Consider the following 23,566-nt stretch of genomic DNA (forward strand, 5'->3'; position numbering starts at 1 on the left):
ACAACCAGAATTTCCTGTCCTCTATTCCCTTCACAGAATTTGCAGGATTACATCTCCAATCCTGCGATCATTGAAGCAGTAGTTTTGATGGTGCTGAAGTACACACCACCATTACATTTAAGCAGTGGGAGCTTATGAATTTTAATGCTTTTTTATCAGAGTCCAAATTCTATCTTTGGTAAACAATTCTCGGATTAATGTTTTTAATAGCACTCATTAGTCTCCATGGTTTCCACTATTTAGAAGAACTCTCAAGGGAGGTGAATCATGCCATCAATTTGCATATTTTGCTGATGGGGACATCATTTACTTTGTGTTTCTACCCAGTGATACCATTGAACTCAAATACATAATTGCAAACATAACATTTTTTAAAAATATTAACCTTTTGATGACTGGATATATGGGCAATTATTAGTACAACAAAATACCCAATGAATTCATAGTCATCAATGTGTTTATCAATTTAGTTGTCAACTGATACAACTTTAGCAATTAATGACATTAACTCAGGGTGGTACAAATAAGCAACGATTCCAGCATACTTACGGTATTACAAAAATAGTCATTAAGAATACAAGTTGAATTGTGAATCTAACATATGTAGACAAAGCTATTCCTGGGTGTTAACATCTCTGAGGATCTGTCCTGGATCCTCCACGTCGACGCAACCATGAAGAAGGCTCACCAGTGGCTATACTTTGTGAGGTGTTTGAGGAGATTCGGTATTTCACCGAAGACTCTCGTAAACTTCTACAGGTGTTCTGTGGAGAGCATTCTGGCTGGCTGTATCACTGCCTGGCATGGAGGCGCTAACTCTCAGGACATGAATAAACTCCAGGTGGTTGTTAACTTGGCCTGCGACATCACAGACACCAAACTTCACTCCATCGAGGACATCTTCATGAATTGCTGTATTAAAAAAGCAGCCTCAATCCTCAAAGTCCCCCACCACCCAGGCCATGCCCTCTTCAGTCTGCTACCATCAGGAAAAAAGGTACAAGAGCCTAAAGGCGAACACTCAGCGGCACAAGAACAGCTTCTTCCCCACTGCCATCAGATTCCTGAATAATCAAAGAACCAAAGACACGGCCTTACTTTTTGTGCACTATTTTGTTTTTTTTATTTATTGTTGTAAAACTGGTTTCTATGCACTATGATGCAGCCACAAAACAATGAGTTTCATGACAATAAATTCTGAGCTTGTCCCAGTCTCAGATTTTAAAGATCACTGGGCCTTTCTTTCATCTAACACTTCACTTTACATTTGCTTAATTGCTTAAAATTTTATTCATTTTTTTGTTAATGAACATGAAGGTAGCTAACAAGCTTCAAAATCCACACTTAGATTAAGCTAATGGGAGGGGAGGGGAGGGATTAACTGCGTGGTATTGTTCAATTATCTGGCAATTGGGATCCAATCAAAGCAGGACAAACAGATACAATTGCTTGGAGAAAGAAACTTTAAAATTCTGAAGAACCTTTTGACTTGTGGCTTCTGAGTTTATTGTAGCAACCATTTTTTGTAACAAATGATCAATAGTTTTACTTTTACATCAATATAATGCAGTTCCTAAATTTTCAATCTGAAAGACATGGTAAAGTTAGAAGGAAAGAGCAGTTAGGCTTGAAATTACAGTCAAGCATTTGATTCGGAGAGGGATGCAAGTACCATGGGCAGCAAAAATCACTCAGAAGTGGGGCATAGCAAAAAGTGTTTGCAAATTCAGAGGGTAAGATGGGAGCACAGTGTCAAATAGATCCATACAATGTATGGATGCATCAAAATTCTTACTTGCTGCAGCCAAACAGGTACGAACACAAGATCCACCATCTACAATAGTATAAATTATATTACCACAATACGCCAAGACAGAAAAAAGAGAAGATAAATATAAAAAGATAGATAAACATTCACATTTGCAGTTTGTGTCAGTTTTTTTAAGTGACATTTCAGCAGGACGGACAGTTCTCTTGGTGGTTCCTAAGTCGTTTATGGCTAGAATTAGGGCAATAAAGAAGAGGTTCAAGAGCTGCCAGCTGTTAGAAAACAAATGCTCTTTAACCAATACTGTCAGACTTCAGGCTTCTTTACCTCTGCCTGAAGGTAGCAGTGAGATTGTGACCAGGGTAATATGGGGGTTCTTGATGATATTGGCTGCCTTCTTGCATGGCTTCCTCCCCACATCCCTTCTCAGACTAACAAGTACAGTTCCCCTTGACCTCACCTGCCATCCTCCCAGCCTCCACATCCAACATCTATAATTTCCATCACCTACAATGGGATCACTCCACCAGATATAACTTCCTCTCCACTTTCTGTACAAATCCCTTCCCACCAATCGTCCCCTTGGTACCTCCCTTTGTGTCTGCAAGAAGTGTGACCTTTGCACTTCTCACCACTATTCCTCCCTCACCACTATTTGGGGCATCAAACAGACCTTCCAAGTAAAGCAAAACTTTATTTGTGAATTTGTGAATCCTATCCTGTAAGATGCTTGAGTATGCAGACTAGGAGATCATTTCATTAAGCACCTTTGATCTGTCCATTGCAGGAGCAGGGACCTCCCAGTGGCCAATCATTTTAAATCCACACCCTATTGCCGCACTGACAAATCTATCCACGGCCTTGTGTACTGCCAAATCGAGGCCACACACAAATTGGAGGAAAAACACCTTGTATTTAGCATTGGTAGTTTCCAACCAGACAGCATAATATCAACTTCTGCAATTTCCATTAACCCTCTCCCTTCACCTCTCTTTCCCTATCCCTCTTTCTGCTTTCCTTCAACTTCCTACCTACTTTCATCTCGTGTCAGTTTCTTTTTATACTCTCCCACCTGTATCCACTAATTCACTAATCACCTGTTATGCTCCTGCCTCTTCCTCCACCCCCCACCTTTTTATCCAGGTGATTTTTGACATCTCCAATGAAACACTAATGCCTTTTCCTTCCTATGGATGCTGTATTACCTGCTGAGTTTCTGCGAACTGCATTAGACCCCAGTATCTGCAAACTTTCCGTTTGTCTCTAATTTGACTAGTGCTCCGATAGGATCAAAAACTCCAAGAGACTTACGCTACTGCGGCGGACAGAGTCAAGTTGCTGAACGAAGCAATCTCCCAGTCTGCGTCCAGTCTCTCTGATGTGGAGAAGCAGGAGGACCAGATACAGTAGATAACTTATGCAGATTCACAAGTGAACTGTTGCTTCACTTGGAAGGATTGTTTTGGGCCCTGAATGGTGGTGAGGGAGGAGAGCAAGTGGAACTTCAAGCTCATTTGAACTTCATCTTTCATAGCCCTGATACCTGCCGAGAACTTTTCCTGCTTTCCTATTTAGATAGAAAAGAGATATGTAGTACTTTTAACATAAGCATGAATAGAATGCTCATCAAAGGAAAGCACTTAAACACCAAAATTTCAACTGTGGCAAAATCAAATCCAAAATCAAAACAGTGTGGCGGCGCACATCCTCATGGCGAACCAGCCCTGCTTGTATCGCCACATGGCGGGGCACCATGGGGAAATGGTATCGTCAGAGGTTTCTCTCTGACTCCAGTATCCCTTCCAGCACGCACCCTGGGCAGTGATTATGATATCACAATGGACCAGGTGACTGAGCTCATCCTGCCCTTAAAGGGGCGTGCTGAATTTGAATAAAAGCAGTCATTAATGACCCTCAACGTGGTGGCTGTGTCTCTCTCACTGCTCTCACCGCCACAACAGCAGTTATTAAAATATTGTCAAATTTTCTTTCCCAAATGATGATGATAAAGTGGGTTTCACTTGAATTTGTAATATGGTTACATATGCAGCAAGCCATTTTTCCTTATTCCTGTTTGTGTCTCAGACAAAAGCCTTCATCTTCTTTGCAGACTTTTGAGGAACTTTTTTTAAATTTCCAGGAAGGTACAAAGCATTGCAACAGCATTTGAAAGAGTTACTTAAGTAATTAATTACTTTCTGAACTGCTCAAATATGAAAGGTTTTGTGAAGTTAAGGATGCAACTATTTGGAATAAGTTTTAATTATGACTTAACAGATGTTTAATTAAATTTACAGGATATTACTCCTTGGTGTAAAGCCAAGTCTTAAAACTGGGTAGTGAATAAAATTTATTCTGTGGATTAAGCTAAAAGTCCTATTATGTGTGAGAGCTTTAGGGTGATTGAAGATTTTGGTTACTGAACATTTGCATATCGTCTTACAATACAATCAATCGTCTAATGTAATCAATTATAAATTTTTGAAGAGAGTTCATCAAGCTTCCCTGGACAGTCTCTCAATCTACCCCAGCAACTTTGTTTCAAGGCAAACTGCCAAGGCCAACAGTCACTTGAAGGGCAACTCAGGGCAGTTCCTCTCAAAAACTACTGTTTTCAGCTATTCTGTGCAGATTAATTTCATTCACAACGAACCAGTGACATATTTCTGATAATTGGAAATACCTCCCAGGACCTTCTTGTGCATTGGGTAAGTAAGGAAATAAAGGAAGGCATCCAATTAAAAGCTAAGTCGGCAAGAATAGTAGGAAATCGGAAAACTGGGAAAACTTCAAAAAGCAACAAAGAACCAGAGTATGCAATAAACTGTGGATAGATTATGAAAATAAATTAGAACAAAATATAATAACAGTTGGTAAAAGTTTTTATAATTATATAAAGCAGAGAAGGGTGGTTAAAGTGAAAGAAGGTACCTGTCAGATGAGAAAGGAGAATTAATATTGGGCAATGCGGAAATGGCCAAGGCCTTGAACTGAATTAGTCTATACAGTGGAAGACACATATATCAAAGAGTAATGGAAAGGATGAAATGGGAAGGGAGGATCTCAAAGCAAATCTCTATCATAACTAGTGGATCTAAAGGTAGACAAGTCCCCTGATCCCAATGGAATGTATCCTAGGGTTCTGAAAGAAATGGCAGAAGGTATAGTAAATAATTGTGATAATTTACCAAAATTCTCTGGCCTCTGAGCAGATCCTGATGGATGGGAAGACAGCAAATGATTGAAAAAAGGTGTATGCAGAAGACAGGTAATGATAGGATAGTTATTCTAATGCCTGTAGCTGGGAAATGCTTGAAACTATCATGAAGGAAGAAATTACAAGACATCTGGATAGAAATTATTCTGACAAGCAGAATCAGAATGAAGGGCTGATCATGTTTGACTAATTACTGGCTTTCTTTGAGGATATAACAAATGCAGTAGATCAAGGTGATCTTGGATTTCTGAAAGGTGTTCAATAACATGTTGCATAAAAGACTTTTCCATAAGATAAGGATGCTTGTCGTTGGAGGTAATGTATTAGCATGAATAGAGGATTGGTTATTGAACAAAAGGCAGAGAGTTGGGATAAATGGGTGTTGCCCTGGTTGGCAATCATAGGTGAGTGGGATGCCACAGGGGTCGGTCGGTGCTGGGCCCACAACTGTTCATGATATACATTCATGATTTGGAAGAGGGGAAAGAATGTAGTGTATCAAAGTTTGTTGATGGCACTAACGAGGAAAAGCAAATTGCGCAGAGAGTGTGGATAGTCTGCAGAGATAGTGGCAGGTTAAATGAGTGGGCAAGATGTCTGACAGCTTGGCAGATGAAATACAATGTTGATCAATCCGAGGTCTTCCACTTTGGAAGGAAAAAGAGTATTATTTAAATTAGTGGTTCCCAACCTTTATCTTTCCACTCACATACCACTTTAAGTAATCCCCATGCCATCAATGCTCTGTGATTAGTAAGAGATTGCTTAAGGTGGTATTTTGCTTGAAAAAAATTTCATTGGCCCATTTCCTTTGGAGTTGTGAAACTGTGCACATAACGAGTCAATGAGGTACGATTAAAACAGTGGTTTTCAAACTTTTTCTTTCCACCTATATACCACCTTAAACAATCCCTTACTAATCACAAAGCCCCGATGGCATAGGGAATACATAAAAATTGTATGTGGGTGGAAAGAAAAAGGTTGGGAACCACTGATTTAAATGGTGAAAGACTAACATTTGGTTGCACAAAGAGACTTGGGAATGCTTGTGCATGAATTGCAAAAAGTTAGCTTGCAGTTGTAACAGATAATCAAGGAGACAAATGGAATGTTAGCCTTCATTACAAGTATGATTGAATTTAACAGCAAGGAGTATTTGCTGCCACTGTACAAAGAACTAATGAGGCTCTACCTTGAGCGCAGTTGTGGACTCCTCACTTGAAAAATATACCAGCTTTGGAAGCTGTGCAGAGGAGATCCACCAGGTTTATTCCAGAGTTGAGGGGGTTAACCTACGAGGAGAGGTTGGGTCACCTGGGACTTTTCCTTACTGGAGTTCAGAAGAATGAGAGGGGATCTTATAGAAACATATAAAATAGAGGCAGGAAGATTGTTTCCACTGGTAGGTGACATAGTCTCAAGATTCGGGAGAGTAGATTTAGGTTAGAGATGAGGAGGGATTGCTTTTCCCAGATGGTAGAGAATTTCAAGAATTCTCTACCCAAGGAAGCAGTACAGGCTGCCCCTCATTAGATATAGTTAAGAAACAGTTAAATAGATTTAGGGTGAAGGGGAATAGGCAGGTAGGTGGAGCTCAGTCCACAGCCAGATCAACCAGGTTTGAATGGCAGATCAGGCTTGATGGGCCAGATGATCAAACCCTGCTCATATTTCTGATGTTTTTTAAAAAAATAATTTAGACATTCAGCACGAGCCCATGCTGCCCAAATGCCCCATTTTTCCTGCAAACTCCAGTACGTTTTGAAGGGTGGGAGGACACCGGAGCAAGGGGAGGAAACCCACACAGACACAGGGAGAATATACAAATTCCTTGCAGACAGCACTGGATTTGAACTCAAGTCACTGGCATTGTTATAGCATTGTGCCAACCACAATGCTAACTGACCCATAATCCCTGCTTTATATACTGTTTCAAAATACTCAGGTAAGTCCATGTAAATCAGTGTCCCAGGTAGCAATGTCTCAGAAAAAATGGAACGGCTTCCATGTATCCAGACAATCCTTTAATGACGGATATTATGGGCACAACCTCTCCTCCAACTCCATCAAACCATTGCAAAAATGTAACCTGAGTGCATCTGGTCAGCTAATTAAGACATTTAATCATATTACCTTTCATTTCTTCTTCTAAAGTCAGCTATTGAATGTTCGGATTATATCCTCTACTCTGTATCACATGCATAGCTCTATTTACCATTGAACATCCTTCACCACTTGAGAAAGCAAAATTGATAATTGTCACATATGGTTGGGTCAAACTCCTATTTAGTCCCTCTTTCTTTCATTATCATATGTGTTCACATGAAAGCCTGGTCCTTTCCATTTTGAGCAAGTGGCCAACAACTAACTCACAGATCAAGAGCATGGCCTCCTCCAACCATACCCATAAGGTCAATATGCTAATATTAAATGAATTTCAAGCTCAATACATATAATCACCAATGTTTATGCAAAGCAAGTTTATAATTATTTTCAATTAATTACAAAGAATGCCATAAACAAGGAAATTGGTTCTATATACCAAGCATTCATGATTAAAACAGCATTCAAGATTTTAGAAATGTGTGATTTTGATATTTTTCAGGAACAGTCTTGAAGCTCATTTATTTTTGAATCCTGAGGATGCTTTCTTTTATATGGAAGTACAACATTATGCTTGTCAGCTGAACGATTCAGCCAAGTTGTCACTAAAAAGGCTTTCCAGAGGAGAGAAATATCCCATGTTACAATTCCATAAAAATCCTTTGTATTGGCAAATCAATTTGCAAGCACACCATAGCAATCCTCAACACCTGACATTTTCCCATTAATTTTTATGGATAGGTCTCTACCCATTTTCTCATGTCAAATTCCATTAAAAAAATTCACAAAGTGATGCTTATATCTATTTTCTATTTAGTGCTCTTGCCCATAAAGTTTGACACATGAAGCTGAAAAGTGGATTGTAGTTACTGTCAGGACAAGCCTGAGTTTAGATTTTTAACTGCAGCCAAAATGCTCAGCTTGACAGGCTGCTTGCTCACTGTCACCCCCTCACATCTCATTCAATTTTCTTGGGGGGGCGCATGCTTGTTTAACAAAAGCTTAGCATGGAACCTTATCATTGAGGTCAGTGCTCGACTTAATGCAAGCGATCATTCATCTACTTCCCGCGACAGTAGTCCCTGTCTGTGGCCCTGGTTACTGGCTTCTCTCCCTCCCGTCCTCGGTGTGCCTGGCAATCAATCGGCATTTGCGAGGAAAGCGGCCTGAGCCTTGGTGTGCAGGAAGACATGTGGCTGCTGTTGCTCGCGTGCGAGGAGGCCATGCAAGGCTGGAGGGTTTTCATCGAGGTACATAAAGGCCTTGCATTATCTGCAAGGGGCCTTGCAGGAGGAACCTGTTCCCCAACTTATTGCCAAAATATCCTAAAACAAATTTTTCCTAAAATTTCACGCTAAAAATGGGGGAGGGTGTCTTACATGTAAGTGGGTCCAATACGCTGTCAAATATGCTATGTATTTATGCATAAAAAAAGAGACCAGTGGCAGAGGGTGGAGAACACCAGCAATAAGCTGCCAGACTAGGCAGTGGAAACAGATACAATTGCAATGTTTACGAGACTTTTACAAGCATAGAGGGTTACGTGCCTTATGCAAGCAAATGGGTTTAGTGCAGACAGGGGTAAGCATGGATAAGGGCCACTGAAAGGACCCATTTCTGTGCTGTATGATTCTATTACCCTTTTTACACTGAAAAATCGCGTTATTGCCATATACACGACCCGTCTCTAGAAGCCAGCTTGCTTGTTCACACAGAACAGAAGAAATGCTGGGTCGGTGAATCCTTTTACACAGTAAGCCAGCTTCCTGGAGCAAACGAGATGGGACATGTAGCGCAGCAGCATTGGCGTTTCGTGTGATGTAAAATGTACTCACCAAGCAGTGACATTGCCCTATTCCCTATAATGGCGTATTTTGTTTTAATGGACGCTTGAGTAACTTTGAAGCATAATAGAAGCATAGAATTGACAACAATGCTGAATACCTTGGGGTTTTAAAACTTAAAATTGAATTATAGATAAATGGTAAATTCTTGATCCTAAATGTTACTGAAGAGAGGACCAGTGATAGGTAGCTGTACACTTACATAGCAATAAACTGCCTTTGGTGAGATATTACAGCTCCCTTGTACATTTCAATGTGTTTTTTCTTCATCTAGTCTTTTGTTCTTAAAACCTTTATTCAAAAGACATTTACACTGTAAAAAATCACTGCAATGCACAAAGATGAAAGCACACTGGGCTTGAAGAATGAAGCATTGCACTAAAATTAATTGCTGGATGGGTTGCTAAAGGGACAGCCTGGGGTGTCAGGAGTTCGGATGTGCAGGTGGCTGGGAGCTCGGATGCGCGGATGGGAAGGCAGTCAGGTGTCGGACCTTGGATGCATGGGCAGCTGGAGTGTTGGGAGCTCGAGTCGCTGCCTATCCAGTTGATACTGATATCTTGTTGGTCTGCGACCGCTTGCTCTGGTCTCTTTTCAACCTGGTTTCTCTCCTACCTGAACTTCTGCTGCCTGGGCTTCGTCATATCTGCTCAGTCAAAGTGAGTGCAGGGAGCCCGGGGATGGAGGCGGGGTGGGAGGGGAGGAGTGGTGCAGGGAATTTGCTAATTTCCGACTTATACAGAACCACTCCTCCTCTCTGAAATCACTCACTGAAACTCTTCTGGTTCATCTGCTATTCTAGACAAAAACTAGTAAAATCTCTCAATTAAGATACCCGCATGCAACTCCCAATTAACCTGCAATTCTTGACATAAGCATTTGAATACCTTGATGAGATTCCAACATGCAGCTCACACTAATATCCTTGGTGTTGTGGACATAAACCAGTGTATTTCTCAGTTTGACTCATGTGTGCAACTCAATTCAAAGTACCTGCTCTTTTTCAGATAAATTATTGAATTTCTCAATGAGATTCCATAGGTATTTCACTCTAGTGCACCTGTGATATTGGACAACCCATTGAATGTCTCAAAATCATTTCAGCACGCTTTTCCGCTTTTCACTCAGAGGTACCTGTCCTGCAAATAAACTAGAACTCATCAATTAAATTTCAGCTTTTAATTTACTCTCAGGTACCTTACGTTAAGGTGATTTTAACACCATTAACACCATTCCCTCGATTAGATTCCAGCACTTAAATTTCACTTGGGTAAAATATTTGATTCTTACTGTAGCTCAATTCTGGGCATCTGCTCATTGATTTATAACCACAGTACAACTCCATGCCACAAAATATATCTAATTTTAAAAGCTAGAGGAGGAGTAAAACAACTTCTTTTTCTCATAAATGATAGAGACTATGAATTTCTCAGTCTGCACATGTACAAGTGGGAACCCCAACTTCTGCCTTGCCTGCTGCTGTTTGACAAACCTTTCTCAACAATAATTTTTCAACATTTCTTTTTAAAAGATGGGACCCCGTTTGTTCGGTTCAATGAAGCAGACTCTTCACTCTCAATACAGTGTTACATTGAAATAAATGCTACTGTTAGACTTCAGTGCCTTTAACATTAAGGCGTGAGCAGAGTAATGCTCCAGTAATGAAAGAATGAACTTTTATTGAAGCTTTCGGATCAAAGCAGCTGGAAAGAGAAAGACCAACACCAGGTATGCTACAAATCTTTTGCTTCACCCTGTCCTTACTAATCGTTGAGCATTTTTCTATACGAAAGCCATCATTGTGTGTGATAGGACATAACTGATGAGTTCCCAATTACTAACCAAACTCAAATTATAATGGCAGGGTCAAATGTCATCTAGGAAAATAGCTCAGTTTATTTTTAATTACTCTCAGAATGTGGCTTTATATATTTTTAAAAAAATCAATACTACAAATTGCACTGTTTCCCATTTATAGTATTTTGCACATACTTCTTCAATTTTGGAATTTGTTGGTGATCACTATAGAGTGAGAAGCTACTGGATGGATCAAAGCCATGGTCTTGAATCCTAATCACAAACTTTGCTCTCCAGCCAAAGCTTCCACCTGTTCAATGCCTGCTTCACACTGGCCATTTACCGCGTTGGATCTCTAGATGGGCTTCAGGTCACATATCTGTGGTACAGCTATTCTGTATATTTCCATTTCAGTATATGTCATACTACATCCTGGCCTCAGTTCGTCGAGTGATGAAAACCTGAGATCATTCAAAACTCCCTAACTCATTCTAAGCTCTGTTCACCTTGTACTTCCTGATCTTCACCGGCTCTTACCTGAGCTATGCCTCAATACTAAAGTTCGGTTTCCAATCCCTCTCTGCTCCCACCCCTGAAAGCTTCTCAACCCATATCTCCTTATATATTTTTGGACCACAATCTCTTCTGCCTTTCTTGAAAGAAGACTCAGTTTGTGGTATCTTCTTACCTTTATTCAAATAGCAATTAAAGATGGGTGGGCTTCACTGTTATTATGTTCATACATTATGTTCATACATTGTTTTCAACAAGAGTTTAATAAAATGAACTGAACTTCTTTAATTTGAAGGGATCTTCCATGCACTGAATAATTCAGAATATGGTTGTTAGAGTATAGGTACAGGAAAATGGAATACACAATGCAACCAATCAAGCTTGCACTTCCAATCAAAGGTGATATTTGACCTTTGCCAATCTCCTATCTTAAATCCCTGCAATGGATTATGTCTAGGTATTGGAGAGAACTAAACGTAGGTTTTCCTATGTTTTTGTGGCATACCTGACCAAAACTGCTTCACACCTTCACCGAAAACAACAATTCAATGTAATATCTCTCCGGATGTTGATGTGACATTTACCAATGGGACAAAGTTGCTGATTCACCAGCACACATTAACAACTTTGTCAACTGAGTAGGTGTCAGTTCAACTTCTTTTCTGTGGATGCTCAAATGATTGGACCTTTCCTATGTGTTGTCTTTAGAAATGATGACAAATGGGTTCATTGGGGAGCATTTTAAAAAAGGACACCGCATCAGTACATGCAACAAAGTTATGGCGACTATCAAGTCTTTACATTAAAATCCAATCCACTTTTCAATAGTCCACATGCAGCAATGATCTGAAAGTCAGTATAACTGTCAAATCTACAGCCAGTCATTACAGTACCACATCCTGCTGTCAGAAGTGAAAAAAAGATTCTTGCCGGTAATATGTAAGGCAGCTGACTACGTAATACTCACCCTCATTGAGGTTTCTCCACCATGGGGTTGCTGCAATCGGAAGACTTGAGCCACCATATGCTCAGTGGAGGGGTGCAGCAAGATGCGCCGGGAGGCCAGGCCAACCATCACGTACTTGCCCATTGGGGACAAACTGACAGAAATAGCATTTGGGCCTGTGGGATGGAGTCATAAAATCAAGAGTTTAGCTTTCCACTTTGGGGACAAATAATTTTTCTTATAAGGTGGACTCTGCGGTGCTTAACCTGTAACTTCTACAACAAAAAATTAGGATTCAAACATTTAATTTGCAAATGAGCACAATTATAACATGGAGAAAATCAATACACTATTTAAAACAGGAAGTCTGAAAATCCCTCAAGGAACCAATGACATATAAATATTTATAAATGTTGTTTTATTTTATCAAATACATTATGTAATTAATTATGTTCTGTATTTGGCATGTCAGAGATGTTGCCTTCAGCTGCCTCAAGCATTTCTTCATTGTTGATTCACAGTAGTCGTTTTAACTTCCTTGCAATAACAGGAGAAAAGAGAAGCATGCTCAAAGAATTAGGTATAAGATTTAAAAAAAACCCAAAATAAACTGTTATGTTTGCACCACAAAGATATCCATTGTGCAGACTTGACAATATCAGTGTGAAAAAGAATCAAGATTCCTTTATTGCCTTTGTAATAGCACTGAATATGTAAAATTACACAAAAACTGCCTTCTGCAGACAAAGGGCCGCCATTAGTGCTGTCTGACGCCACTTACAGTGAGGGAGAGAGTGAAGCAAAGTTCCTTTTGTGTGCATGGATTTGCTTCCAGCGCTCCTGTAGCCTCTGCAGCTGCACAGACTCCTGCTTCATTCGTCGGCTAGAGATCCTCAGAAGACCTTCAAGGGGCCGAGGCAGACTGAAACTTCTAAATTACTAATACCTTAGCCTCAGATTTAAATAATTGAAAAACTATGCACTGTAATTGCTTCCAAGCATTAATAGGGGATCCTATAAATCAATTTAAGCTTTTAATTTTGCTTTTCAGAAGCCTCTGCAAGTTCTCTTAATCCAGTTTTTAACCTTAAGACCAGTGCTTTTCAACCTTTTTCTTTCCACTCACATACCACTTTAAGTAATTCCTATTCCATCGGTGCTCTGTGATTAGTAAGGGATTGCTTAAGGTGGTATGTGGATGGGAAGGGAAGGTTGAGAATCACTGCTCAAGATCCAATTGTTACTGAAATGTTTTGCTTGAGAAAAATTGCCATTGGCCCATTTCCTTTGTAGTTATGAAACCGTTCACATAACGAGTCAATGAGGTACGATTAAAACAGTGGTTTTCAAACTTTTTCTTTCCACCCACATACCATCTTAAGCAATCCCTTACTAATCACAGAGCACTGATGGCACAGGGAATACTTAAAGTGGTATGTGAGTGGAAAGAAAAAGGTTGAGAACCACTGCTTTAGATAATGAAATGCATTCTTGTGATGAGATGGAAATGAGAAAAGTACCAGACCATGAAAGATACTAAATGGACTCCGGTCCTAATGATATCATCAGAAAAATAAATGTGCCACCTTAAATTATAAGGATATACAGATACAAACAATAATGTTAAAGAGGATTAAACCTGAATGTTTTGAAAGTTGAGAAAATATGGACAATTGCTTGACTCATTATGTTTTCTGCTACTTTATATAATCTATCAGTATGCAGGGGACTGGTCAAGAATTTCAATCTTGCTTAAACCCACTGCAGATGAAAACAATTTAATCTAAGTTGATGGAAAGTAGAATTATGACCTGGGATCATTCCATGGAAAGAACATGCCATCTTCATGCAGAAGGTGGTGGGTATATGTAACAAGCTGCGAGAAGAAGTGGTAGAAGTGGGAATGATTACAACATTTTCAATCTTGCTTAAACCCACTGCAGATGAAAACAATTTAATCTAAGTTGATGGAAACAGATCCTTTAGTCATACAGCATGGAAACAGATCCTTTAGTGCCACTTGTCCATGCCAAGTTGTGTATCCAAGTTATTTCCAAATCCAGCCCCTATTCCTCTAAGTCAGTGGTTTTCAAACTGCCCCCCCAAACCCTAAACTCATATTCCACCTGAGGCAACCCCAATGCCATAGGTGTTCTATGATTAGTAAGGAATTGCTTAATTGTGGGTGGAAATAAAAAAGGTTTGAAAACCACTGTTTTAATCATATCTGATTGACTCGTTATGTGCTCGGTTTCATAACTCCAAAGGAAATGGGCCAATGACAATTTTTCTCAAACAAAATATTTCAGTAACAATTGGATCTAGAGCAGTGATTCTCATCCTTCCCTTCCCATTCACATAACCACCTTAAGTAATCCCTTACTAATCACAGAGCACCAATAGCATAGGGATTACTTAAGGTGGTATATGAGTTGAGGGAGTCTCCATAAATCTTCGTCCGCGAAGTCAAGCCAAAGAAGAAATATGAGTTGAGGGAGTCAGTTTGAAAACCACTGTTCTAAGACTTTGAAATCCATGTACAGTACAAATCCGATAATCTGAAATTGGATTCTCCGAAATCCTTATTTATCCAAAATTTTAAAAGAAAATTGGATAAATGAGGATATCCGAAACAAATCAGAAATCCTCATTTATCTGAAATTCCTTTGGAGCTGAACTGACCTCACAGGTTGAAAAAAATTCACCTGACATGAAATTAGAACAACAATCGCCCTCGTTTCAGGTAACTCCCTCCCCTCTCTCTTTCCACTTCTTCTTTAACTTCCCCATTGACTTTTCTCTCCAATTTTCCCTCTCAAACTGCATGCCACTGTCTCCCAGCCACAAGCGGTCGGAAGAATCTCTTGTCCCGTCATCATCGAGGAGAACATCCTCCCGGGCTGGAGCAGGACCTCAGGCTCTGTGGCATTCCCTCCCCTTCCTCCTCGGCACACTGGATGCTGACGCTGACTCTGAACCCTCCCCTCGGCCTATTAACACACACGCACACTGGACTACCTTAGGGGAGGATTCGGAGTCGGGACTCTGGCGTCGGGAGCTCCGGTGATCAGGGAGACAGGAGCCCGCTGACTCGCCATTGTGTGTGTTCCACTGGCCTGGGGATCACCGCAGTGGTGAGTTCGTGTGGGGGATTGGCAACGGCAGTTGGGAGGTCTCGGTGATCGGCGGCAGCATTGGGTTCGTGACAGTGATCAGCAGCGGCATTGTGGCCAGCATTTTTTTGGTGAGAATTAAACATTATTTTAATGCTTAAAAAGCTTTCCCTTGTTTGTGGTTGTTTAAACATTGATAAAAGTGATTTGGTGTTGCTACGGGGCTGTTTTAAAAAAATGAGCAGTTCTCTCAAAAAAAGTTTGTCCAACGTAAGCCCAGTCCTGACCATTTTGGATAATCGGAGTTGTACTGTACATCCATATGCCTTTTAAATGTTGTAATCATTCCCACTTCTACCACTTCTTCTCACAGCTTGTTACATATACCCACCACCTTCTGCATGAAGATGGCATGTTCTTTCCATGGTACCTCCTGATATTCTGGTGACTTCACAAAGTTTCATTCACAAGTGAACTTCCTGTCCAATATGCCACACAAGATATTTAGAGAATAAAAAAATTAATTTTCTATTTGTTTCTGTTTTGTATTACTCCCTTCAAAAATGTGAATTTTACTAAGAATGGTCTTAATCGAGGAGCATTTTTGCAGTTGATTAATCAGAATTTATTGTCATGAACAAGTCAGGAAATTTGTTGTTTTGTGGCAGCATCATGGTGCAGACATGTATATTATGAAGCATCAATAATACAACGATAATGTATATAAAAAAATTTAAATAGTAGCACACGAAAAGTAAGGCAGTGTCTTTGGTTCATTGATGGCAGCTGGGAAATCTGATGACAGTGGGGAAATCTGATGGCAGCGAGCATGCTGTCCTTGGATACTGAGTGCTCGTCTTTCGGCTCCCTTCCTAATGGCAGCAGAGTGAAAAGACCATGGCCTGGGTGATGGGGTCTTTGAGGATAGAGGCTGCTTTTTAAGACAGCAGCTAATGTAGATGTCCTCAATATGAAGTCCAGTGCCTGTGATGTCACAGGCCGAGTTAACAACTTTCTGCAGGTTTTTCTTGTCCTGAGATTTGGTACCTCTATACCAGACAGTGATGTATCCAGCCAGAATGCTCCGCACAATACACCTGTAGAGGATTTTGATAGTCTTCGGTGATATACCGAATCTCCTCAAATATAGCTGCTGGTGTGCCTTCTTCTTGATTGCATCGATATGGAGGCTCCAGGACAGGTCCTCAGACATGTTGACACCCAGGTATTTGAAATTCTTGACCATCTCCACTTATGAGCCCTCAATGAGGACTGGGTTGTGTTCCTCTGACTCTCTCCTGGAGTCCACAATCATCTCCTTGATTCTTCCTTTTTTCCATTTGGTGCCTTTTGGTCACATCACACTGTTTCGACAATGGGAGCAATTTACAAGAATCTCACTCCTGTGACCTCTGACATCAAGTACTGGAGACTCTTTAGTCAAAGGACAATTCTCGGTTATAACCAGTAGGAGGACCTCGGAGTCCAGCGCGGTGATATCTACACTGCCAATTCCAAATGACAGGGCACTCACAGCACTCATTTAGGAAAATAAATAGGTGCTGTGATTTTGCTTTGCATTAAATGGTACCCCTTAATTAGATTACTAAATGGATTTTACGATTTTGTCCTCTCGAAGTGGACTCCTTTCCATATCAAGTTCTTGAATCAATATTAAGACTAATTATTACCCCATCATTCAACTTGCAGTCATTTGGAATGTCAATGAGCAAAAGGACATTTTTATGCAGGAGTCCATGCCATAAAAGTAGGAATAATACTTGTCAAAATTTCTCCTCTTTATAGGTGTGAAACTAGAACTCTACCCAAGGAGTTGTTTAGTGCATTTGAGATAGGTTCAAAAGTTTTTTTGGATACCAAATAACTAGTATATTTTTAATAAATTAGCTGGTTGCTTTAACAAAGTGCCAATCAATTAGACCAATATTCGAGTGTCTAAACTTGTCTTTAACAAAATGACTGAATGATAGTGAAAAGGGTCTGGAAAATATGTGTTGGTATACACTTACCAAATCGTTTCGTGTACAGCATTTCTCCAAGGTTATGAGGAGCAAGGGAATACACAGCTAAGATGCCTTCATCTGGGAATCCGCGCTGGCTGCTGGGAATGAATGCAGCCAGAAGCTGGCCGTCTGCTGAAATGTCACAGCTTGCATCATTGTAGATCTTGCAATTTTGGACTAGGACATTGACTGAGGCTGAAAGATCAGGAAAACCAAAGAGTTAACAAACTGAAAAGTTAGTAGAATTATGGATGCCAGCAAAAGGCAAAACTTTAAAAAAAATCATACACACAAAATGTACACATGCTTAAAATTTATACTCCTTTTATAGGACCTATAAAAAATTGAAATATAGTAGCCTGGTTTCTGCAAAATTACCAATCCAACTACCATTTTCATGAATAAATGAACAACACTAATTCCTATAAAAGTTTTCTTCCAAAGATCTAGAAGCACAGAATACTTTGGAATCATATAATGCTAGTCTTCTTTAAAATTAACTTCAGGGGCTCTTGTGATAGGATTTTGATGCTTTGATATTTGTTGGGAATGAAACATGCAGAATGAGGAAGAGAAATGGCAGAGAAATCACCTTTGCAGAGCAGTGTGCCAATCTATAATTGCAAAGCCAAATGAACAAGAACCTACTGTCACGGTGTGGCTGCTAATTCCTGTGTCATTCATATGTTCGGGAGACAATCAAGCTGCTGCCTATTAACAAAATAGGTTACAAGCAATTTGAGCTGTTGCATTAAGCTGTGCTGCAGTTAAGTTTGCTCACAGCTGAATTAATGAACAAAGATGAAACACTCGAAATATATGAAGAAGAAAATTAGTGTTTTGGTAGGGAAAAGAGCTGTTCTTGTACACAAATCACTGAATGTTAGCAAGAAGGTACAGCAAGCATGAGGGAAGAAAAAAAAGTGTTAGCCTTTTATGGCAAGAGGATTTGAGTATGTGACTTGCTCCATTTGGGGGACATCAGAAATATTGTGCACAGATCTGGTCTTCCTTCCCACTGAAGGGTATAATGGGGATATAGAGATCACCAAATTGATCTCTAGGATGGAAAAGTTGTCAAAGAGGAACAATTAAGCAGAATAGACCTGTAACTCTCTCGAGTTTGTGTGATTACATTAGACAAGATACAGAAAAGATTCACAAAGGCTTGAGTTATGACTAAAAATTGGATAGGTTGGGAATGTTTTCTTTAGAGTGAAGGAGGTTGAGAGGTATATAAAAACTTAAGGGACATGGATAAGTTTGAGTGTCACACTTTTTTTCAGGGTAGGAAAATCTAAAGCAAAAGAGCCTAGCTTTAATGTGAGAGGGAGTTTTAAGTGGCCCTTGGGACAGATGTTTCCCACACAGGGGGTGATGCATACAGTAAAATCCCTGTATCCAGCACCTATGGGGATCACAGATGCTGAACTTGCAAATTTTCCATTTGACTGAGACACACTCTTACAATACCAAACTAAAACACCTGCATTAAGAATAAACAGTTTAAAAGGCAAAAGACTGTGCAAAATGTGCAGCATTGTAGTCCTTAATTATATAAAGTTCAACTTAATCAGGTAATTCCTGTAACTTACAAAATTTAAATTCAAACCTCGGTCACTGATGTAACAGCATTGCACAAACTGCCTTACTAACCACTTTGCTAACCCATCATAATTAAGCCCTCTGCTCACATTTACAGATAAGCCTGACTAAAATACTTAATACTAATAAACAAAAAGAATTTTACTAGGTAGGTATAGTGAGAAACGTTGGGAGAATCACCCCAACGGCAAGCAACACTAGTCAGTTCTTCATCCTGGGCGCCATCATTTTATTCGAACATAGCTTTAATCAAACAGCTGCTGCAGGCAGACCATGACCAGGGCGCTCCGCTGGCTTAATGTTTGCGCCAAACTTCACCAAGGATTTGTGTGTTGCTTTGGAGAACTAGCACCACATTTCACCAAGGATTTGTGTGTTGCTTTGGAGAACATTTACTTTACAATTTTAAACTTTTATTTAAACTGTTATTTATTCTTATTTATTTTCATCTTTTTTACTTATTTGCTCGATTTTTTTGCCGGTTGGTGGGATTGTCAGCTACTTAAATCCCGGATACCGGGGATTTTACGGTATATGGAGCTAGCTGTCAATGAGAAGTGGTAGAGGAGGGTAAAATTACAATATTTAAAGGTTATTTGGGTAGGTACATGGATAAGAAAGGTTGAAAGGAATCTGCCAAACTCAGGCATGTGGGATGAGTACAACTTGGTCAGTATGGATAAGTGCATCGAAGGGCCGTTTCCATGCTGTACAACCTTATGAGAGGTGACCTTATTATAACATTCAAAATGCGAATAGGGTCTAACAGGGTAAACAAAGAATTGATGCTTCCCTGGCTGGGGTCCCCAAAACCAGGAGTGGCAGTCTCAAAATAATCCTAAAGAGTTGGCTATTCAGAAAAGGAATGAAATGACAGAAGTAAATCTTTTAAATTTTCTATCCAAGAAAGCTGTGGAAGACCAGTTATTAAGTTCAAGATTGAGTTCAACATTTTTTTTTTAGAAATTAAGCGAACCAGGGGACATGGGTTTAGTGCATGAAAGTGGCTGTGAATCAACAGAACTGCTTTTATCTCAATGAATTATGGGGTGGACATGAGGTTGACTCCAGATACCCTTTCTTATGTTATAAGATATCCCGGAATCTCGTGCAAGTTGCTCTGAAAACAGCTACCGTTATTGTAAGCACGTCAAAACTACCAAGCAAAGACTGGAAGTGAGACCCACTAGCTCAAAGTTTTAAAAAAAAACCCCTTTGCAATCGATTTATTATTTCTAATCACAATTGCACACAAAATGAAGAATCTGTGACTTACAAAAACATTCAGCATGCCAAACAACTCATGCTTCAGAGAATTTCAGCAGCAAAATAAAGTAAAGGCAGAAGCAGATAATCCAGTTGGTCACTATGCTGGAATAAAATGCATTATTTCAATCTGGTGCCATAACGAGGAGACTAAGAGAACGAGGGTTGCCTGGAAACCAACCGAGGTCAGTCACCTTTGGTTTGGAAGCTGATTTACATGCACCATATTTCAGTTAAAGAAGTTAAAAGCATTTATAAATCTGGAATTGCACAATTGTATTCAGTTGCAAACCAGCAACTAGGAAATGGATGAAAACGAAGGAACCTTTTTCACCAACAAACGACCATGTGGATCAACTTTGTTTTATGCATGCATGAACCGTCCTAAAATAAGAGACCAGTAAGATGACCTGCTCCCAAGCCACCAAAAAATCATTTCAAATTATGAAAAATCTTGCAGATGATATAAATCTGAAATAAAAACAGAAAATACTGGAAATACTCAGCAGATCAGGCAGCCTCAAAGGAGAGAAACAGTGTTAATGTTCCAATTTGAAAATCTCATCAGATGTGGGAAAAAGAGAAAAAATATTTTGAGTTGCAGAGAAGGTGGGAGAGGGATGCGAGAACAATAGGAATATGTATCTCTGATAGGGTGAGACCAAATGAATAACATGGCAATTGGAGACAGATGACACTTCCTTATCTGTAGTATGCCAGGCTTATAGCAGAACTGAGGCACAGATAAATGACTGGCAGAAAATGACATTTTTATAATAGAATGAAATAAATAGTGAATTATCTAAAGTTTGATATTTGATATTGAAGGTTGCAACATGCCCATACAGAAGAATCACGCTGAACTCGGGCTTCTCTCTACATAATAGGCAGAGGTTTTAACCACATTTCATTAATTTCCTGTACCTCTGATTTCACCCACTCACCTCCAAGAACAGACAATTCTTGATCCACCCCAATGGCTTGTGCATCCACTTAATAGCATTTCAAACACGTCTCTCCCTTTGTGACTTCCCATGTCACCGCAAGATCTGTAATTCCTGGTCTTTCACATTTCCATTCCCACTATCCAAAGACCCAAACAGACTTTCCAGGTGCAACAGTGAATCAGTTGCACTTTTTCCCATCTGGTATACTGCATTCGGTGCTCCTGATCCAGGCTCCACTATTCTGGAGAAAGCGAATGTAGATTGGCAATTATTTTGTGGTGCACCTGTGGTCATCTGCATGAGTGACCTTGCAGCCTGCCACTTACCCCTTTTACACTGTGCTTGAAAGCCAGGTATCATCCGGCATTCGAGCGCTGTGTGAATGCATCGAAGGCCGATTGGGGGTCTAAATTTACCCGGCTTCGATCCACCAAGGTTGATAGATCCAGGAGTCTAAAAGGGTGAGCCATGTTGCTGTGCAACACATCCTACCTATTTTGCTTCAGGAAGCTGGCTTGCTGTGCAAAAGGACTCATGGACCCAGCTTTTCTTCTATCTGTGTGAACAAGCAAGCCAGCTTTCAGAGACGGGTCGTGTATATGGCAATAATGAGGCTTTTCAGTGTAAAAAGGGCACTAATTCTCCATCCCACTCTGACCTATCCACTCATGGCCTTAGAATAAGGAACAATGAAAGCTTCAGGGAATATTGTAGCCTTCTACACACAATATAAAATTCTCCAATTTTAGTTATTTCACTCTTTCTATTTGAAGCAAAATTGACCTTTCCTGTCAGTATTGGACTCTCCATTAGTACAGCCTGACTTTCTGCACATGCTCCACTGCCCTATCCCATTATTAGTAACACATAAGATGGACAAAGCATCATGTGCCTCTAATTGTCATATTAACCAATTTGATCTCAGTCTGCTTTTCAACAGCTTCAAGCTCATTTGTTTCCTCCCCTTTCCAATTCTAGCCAAGGGACTCAGGGCAGAAAGATTGACCCTGTTTCTTCTTCCCAGAAGTGCTGCCTGACCTGTTGTTTCCTGCATTTTCTGTTCTTATTTTATACGATCAAATGGATCGACACCCATCCTTATGCTCCAAGATATAAAGTTCATGGTCAGAATAACATTGGTCATTCCAGCATTTTCATAAAACTCCCTCCTCAATTATTTCAGTCCTTTGCCCTTTCAGGCTGCTGCAGGAGAAACCCGATAATAGCTTCCTCACACATTTCACAAGTGACTGTAGGGTTTATATTGAATCATTCAATACAGTGCACGCTGTGCCTCAATAAATGTAACATTCTCTCTGCCAAAGTGCAGTGTGCCATTGCGCAGAATAAAATAGACTTTTTTTTGGGGCTCATGGTTAATTCACATTAATTTTAAAAGACCAAGGAGATGACTTTTACCCCAGATTTCTGCTGGTTAAATACGCACAGGTAATCCACCTTGAATTATCCTTTCGTCTGTTATCTTTCTTAAACAGACCACTTTGTACACCAGATGAATCACATAAGATCATTTGACTGTAAACTGACGAATTAAACCTACAACCATATCAGAGGTCATGCTAGTCTTAACAATGCTCCCTGTCTCAAATTCAGTACTTTCAAAAAGAACATTTACATTTAATCACCAATCCAAATTCATTCTCATTTCACCCTTTCATATTCCACACACTCTTGTTGCAGTTTCCCCCAAATCCCTGCCAACATCATAAGATCATTACGGGTCATCTCTCAGGGACCCTTCTGTTGTCTCTGTTGTCACTCCCCCGCTCCTGCTAACACCTCCGTGCCTTAAAACTGCCTTCTCTGAGGAAACGCTGAACAGAAATCTCCATCAGGACTTTGATGAGGCCTGATGGGATAAAGGTCTTTGTTTCCTTTTAGCTAAATTTCCTATGTGCAAAATATAGAATTCTGAATAAATGTATCTACTACCATTACTGCAGTATAATTGGTTTATCCATTTATATTGATAAACCAATTCTCCCTGTACAGTGAAAACATTATGAGAACCATACAAGTCCTACCATGAATAAGTATAGGAGGATACAATGTCAACAGCCTCTGCTATGCAGATTATGCAGTACTGATAGCAAACAGTGAAGTAAATTTACAGAAATTAGCATCTGCCATCAACATAGAGAGCAAAAGACTCGGCCTAACTTTAAACAAAAAGAAAACTGAAGAAATGGTAATATCAAAGAAACCTGATATTCCAAATTTAAGGATCATATTGGGAAATGAAATCCTGAAACAAGTTCACAACTTCAAGTACCTTGGATCATGGGTAACATCTGATGGCAAATGCACAATAGACACAAAAGCCAGAATAGCCATGGCTAGAACAGCATTTTTAGAAATGAGAAACATCCTAACGAACAAGAAAATAGCAATTGACGTCCGCC

At 39.9% G+C, this 23,566-nt stretch overlaps 1 protein-coding gene across 4 annotated transcripts in view; it reads right to left on the reverse strand.

The window, feature by feature from the left end:
- LOC138742032 (activating molecule in BECN1-regulated autophagy protein 1-like) overlaps positions 1-23,566 on the reverse strand; it is a 427,572-nt gene that overhangs the window by 100,071 nt on the left and 303,935 nt on the right. For all 4 annotated transcript variants that reach the window (XM_069896235.1, XM_069896241.1, XM_069896227.1 and 1 more), the window contains 2 exons: positions 17,332-17,520; positions 12,210-12,364 (listed from right to left, as the gene is read on the reverse strand). In XM_069896235.1, the coding sequence (XP_069752336.1) occupies positions 12,210-12,364; positions 17,332-17,520 (344 nt within the window). The remainder of the gene's footprint in view (positions 1-12,209; positions 12,365-17,331; positions 17,521-23,566) is intronic.

Source organism: Narcine bancroftii, chromosome 1, assembly GCF_036971445.1.
Source record: "Narcine bancroftii isolate sNarBan1 chromosome 1, sNarBan1.hap1, whole genome shotgun sequence".
In the NCBI taxonomy this organism is placed as follows: Eukaryota; Metazoa; Chordata; class Chondrichthyes; order Torpediniformes; family Narcinidae; genus Narcine; species Narcine bancroftii.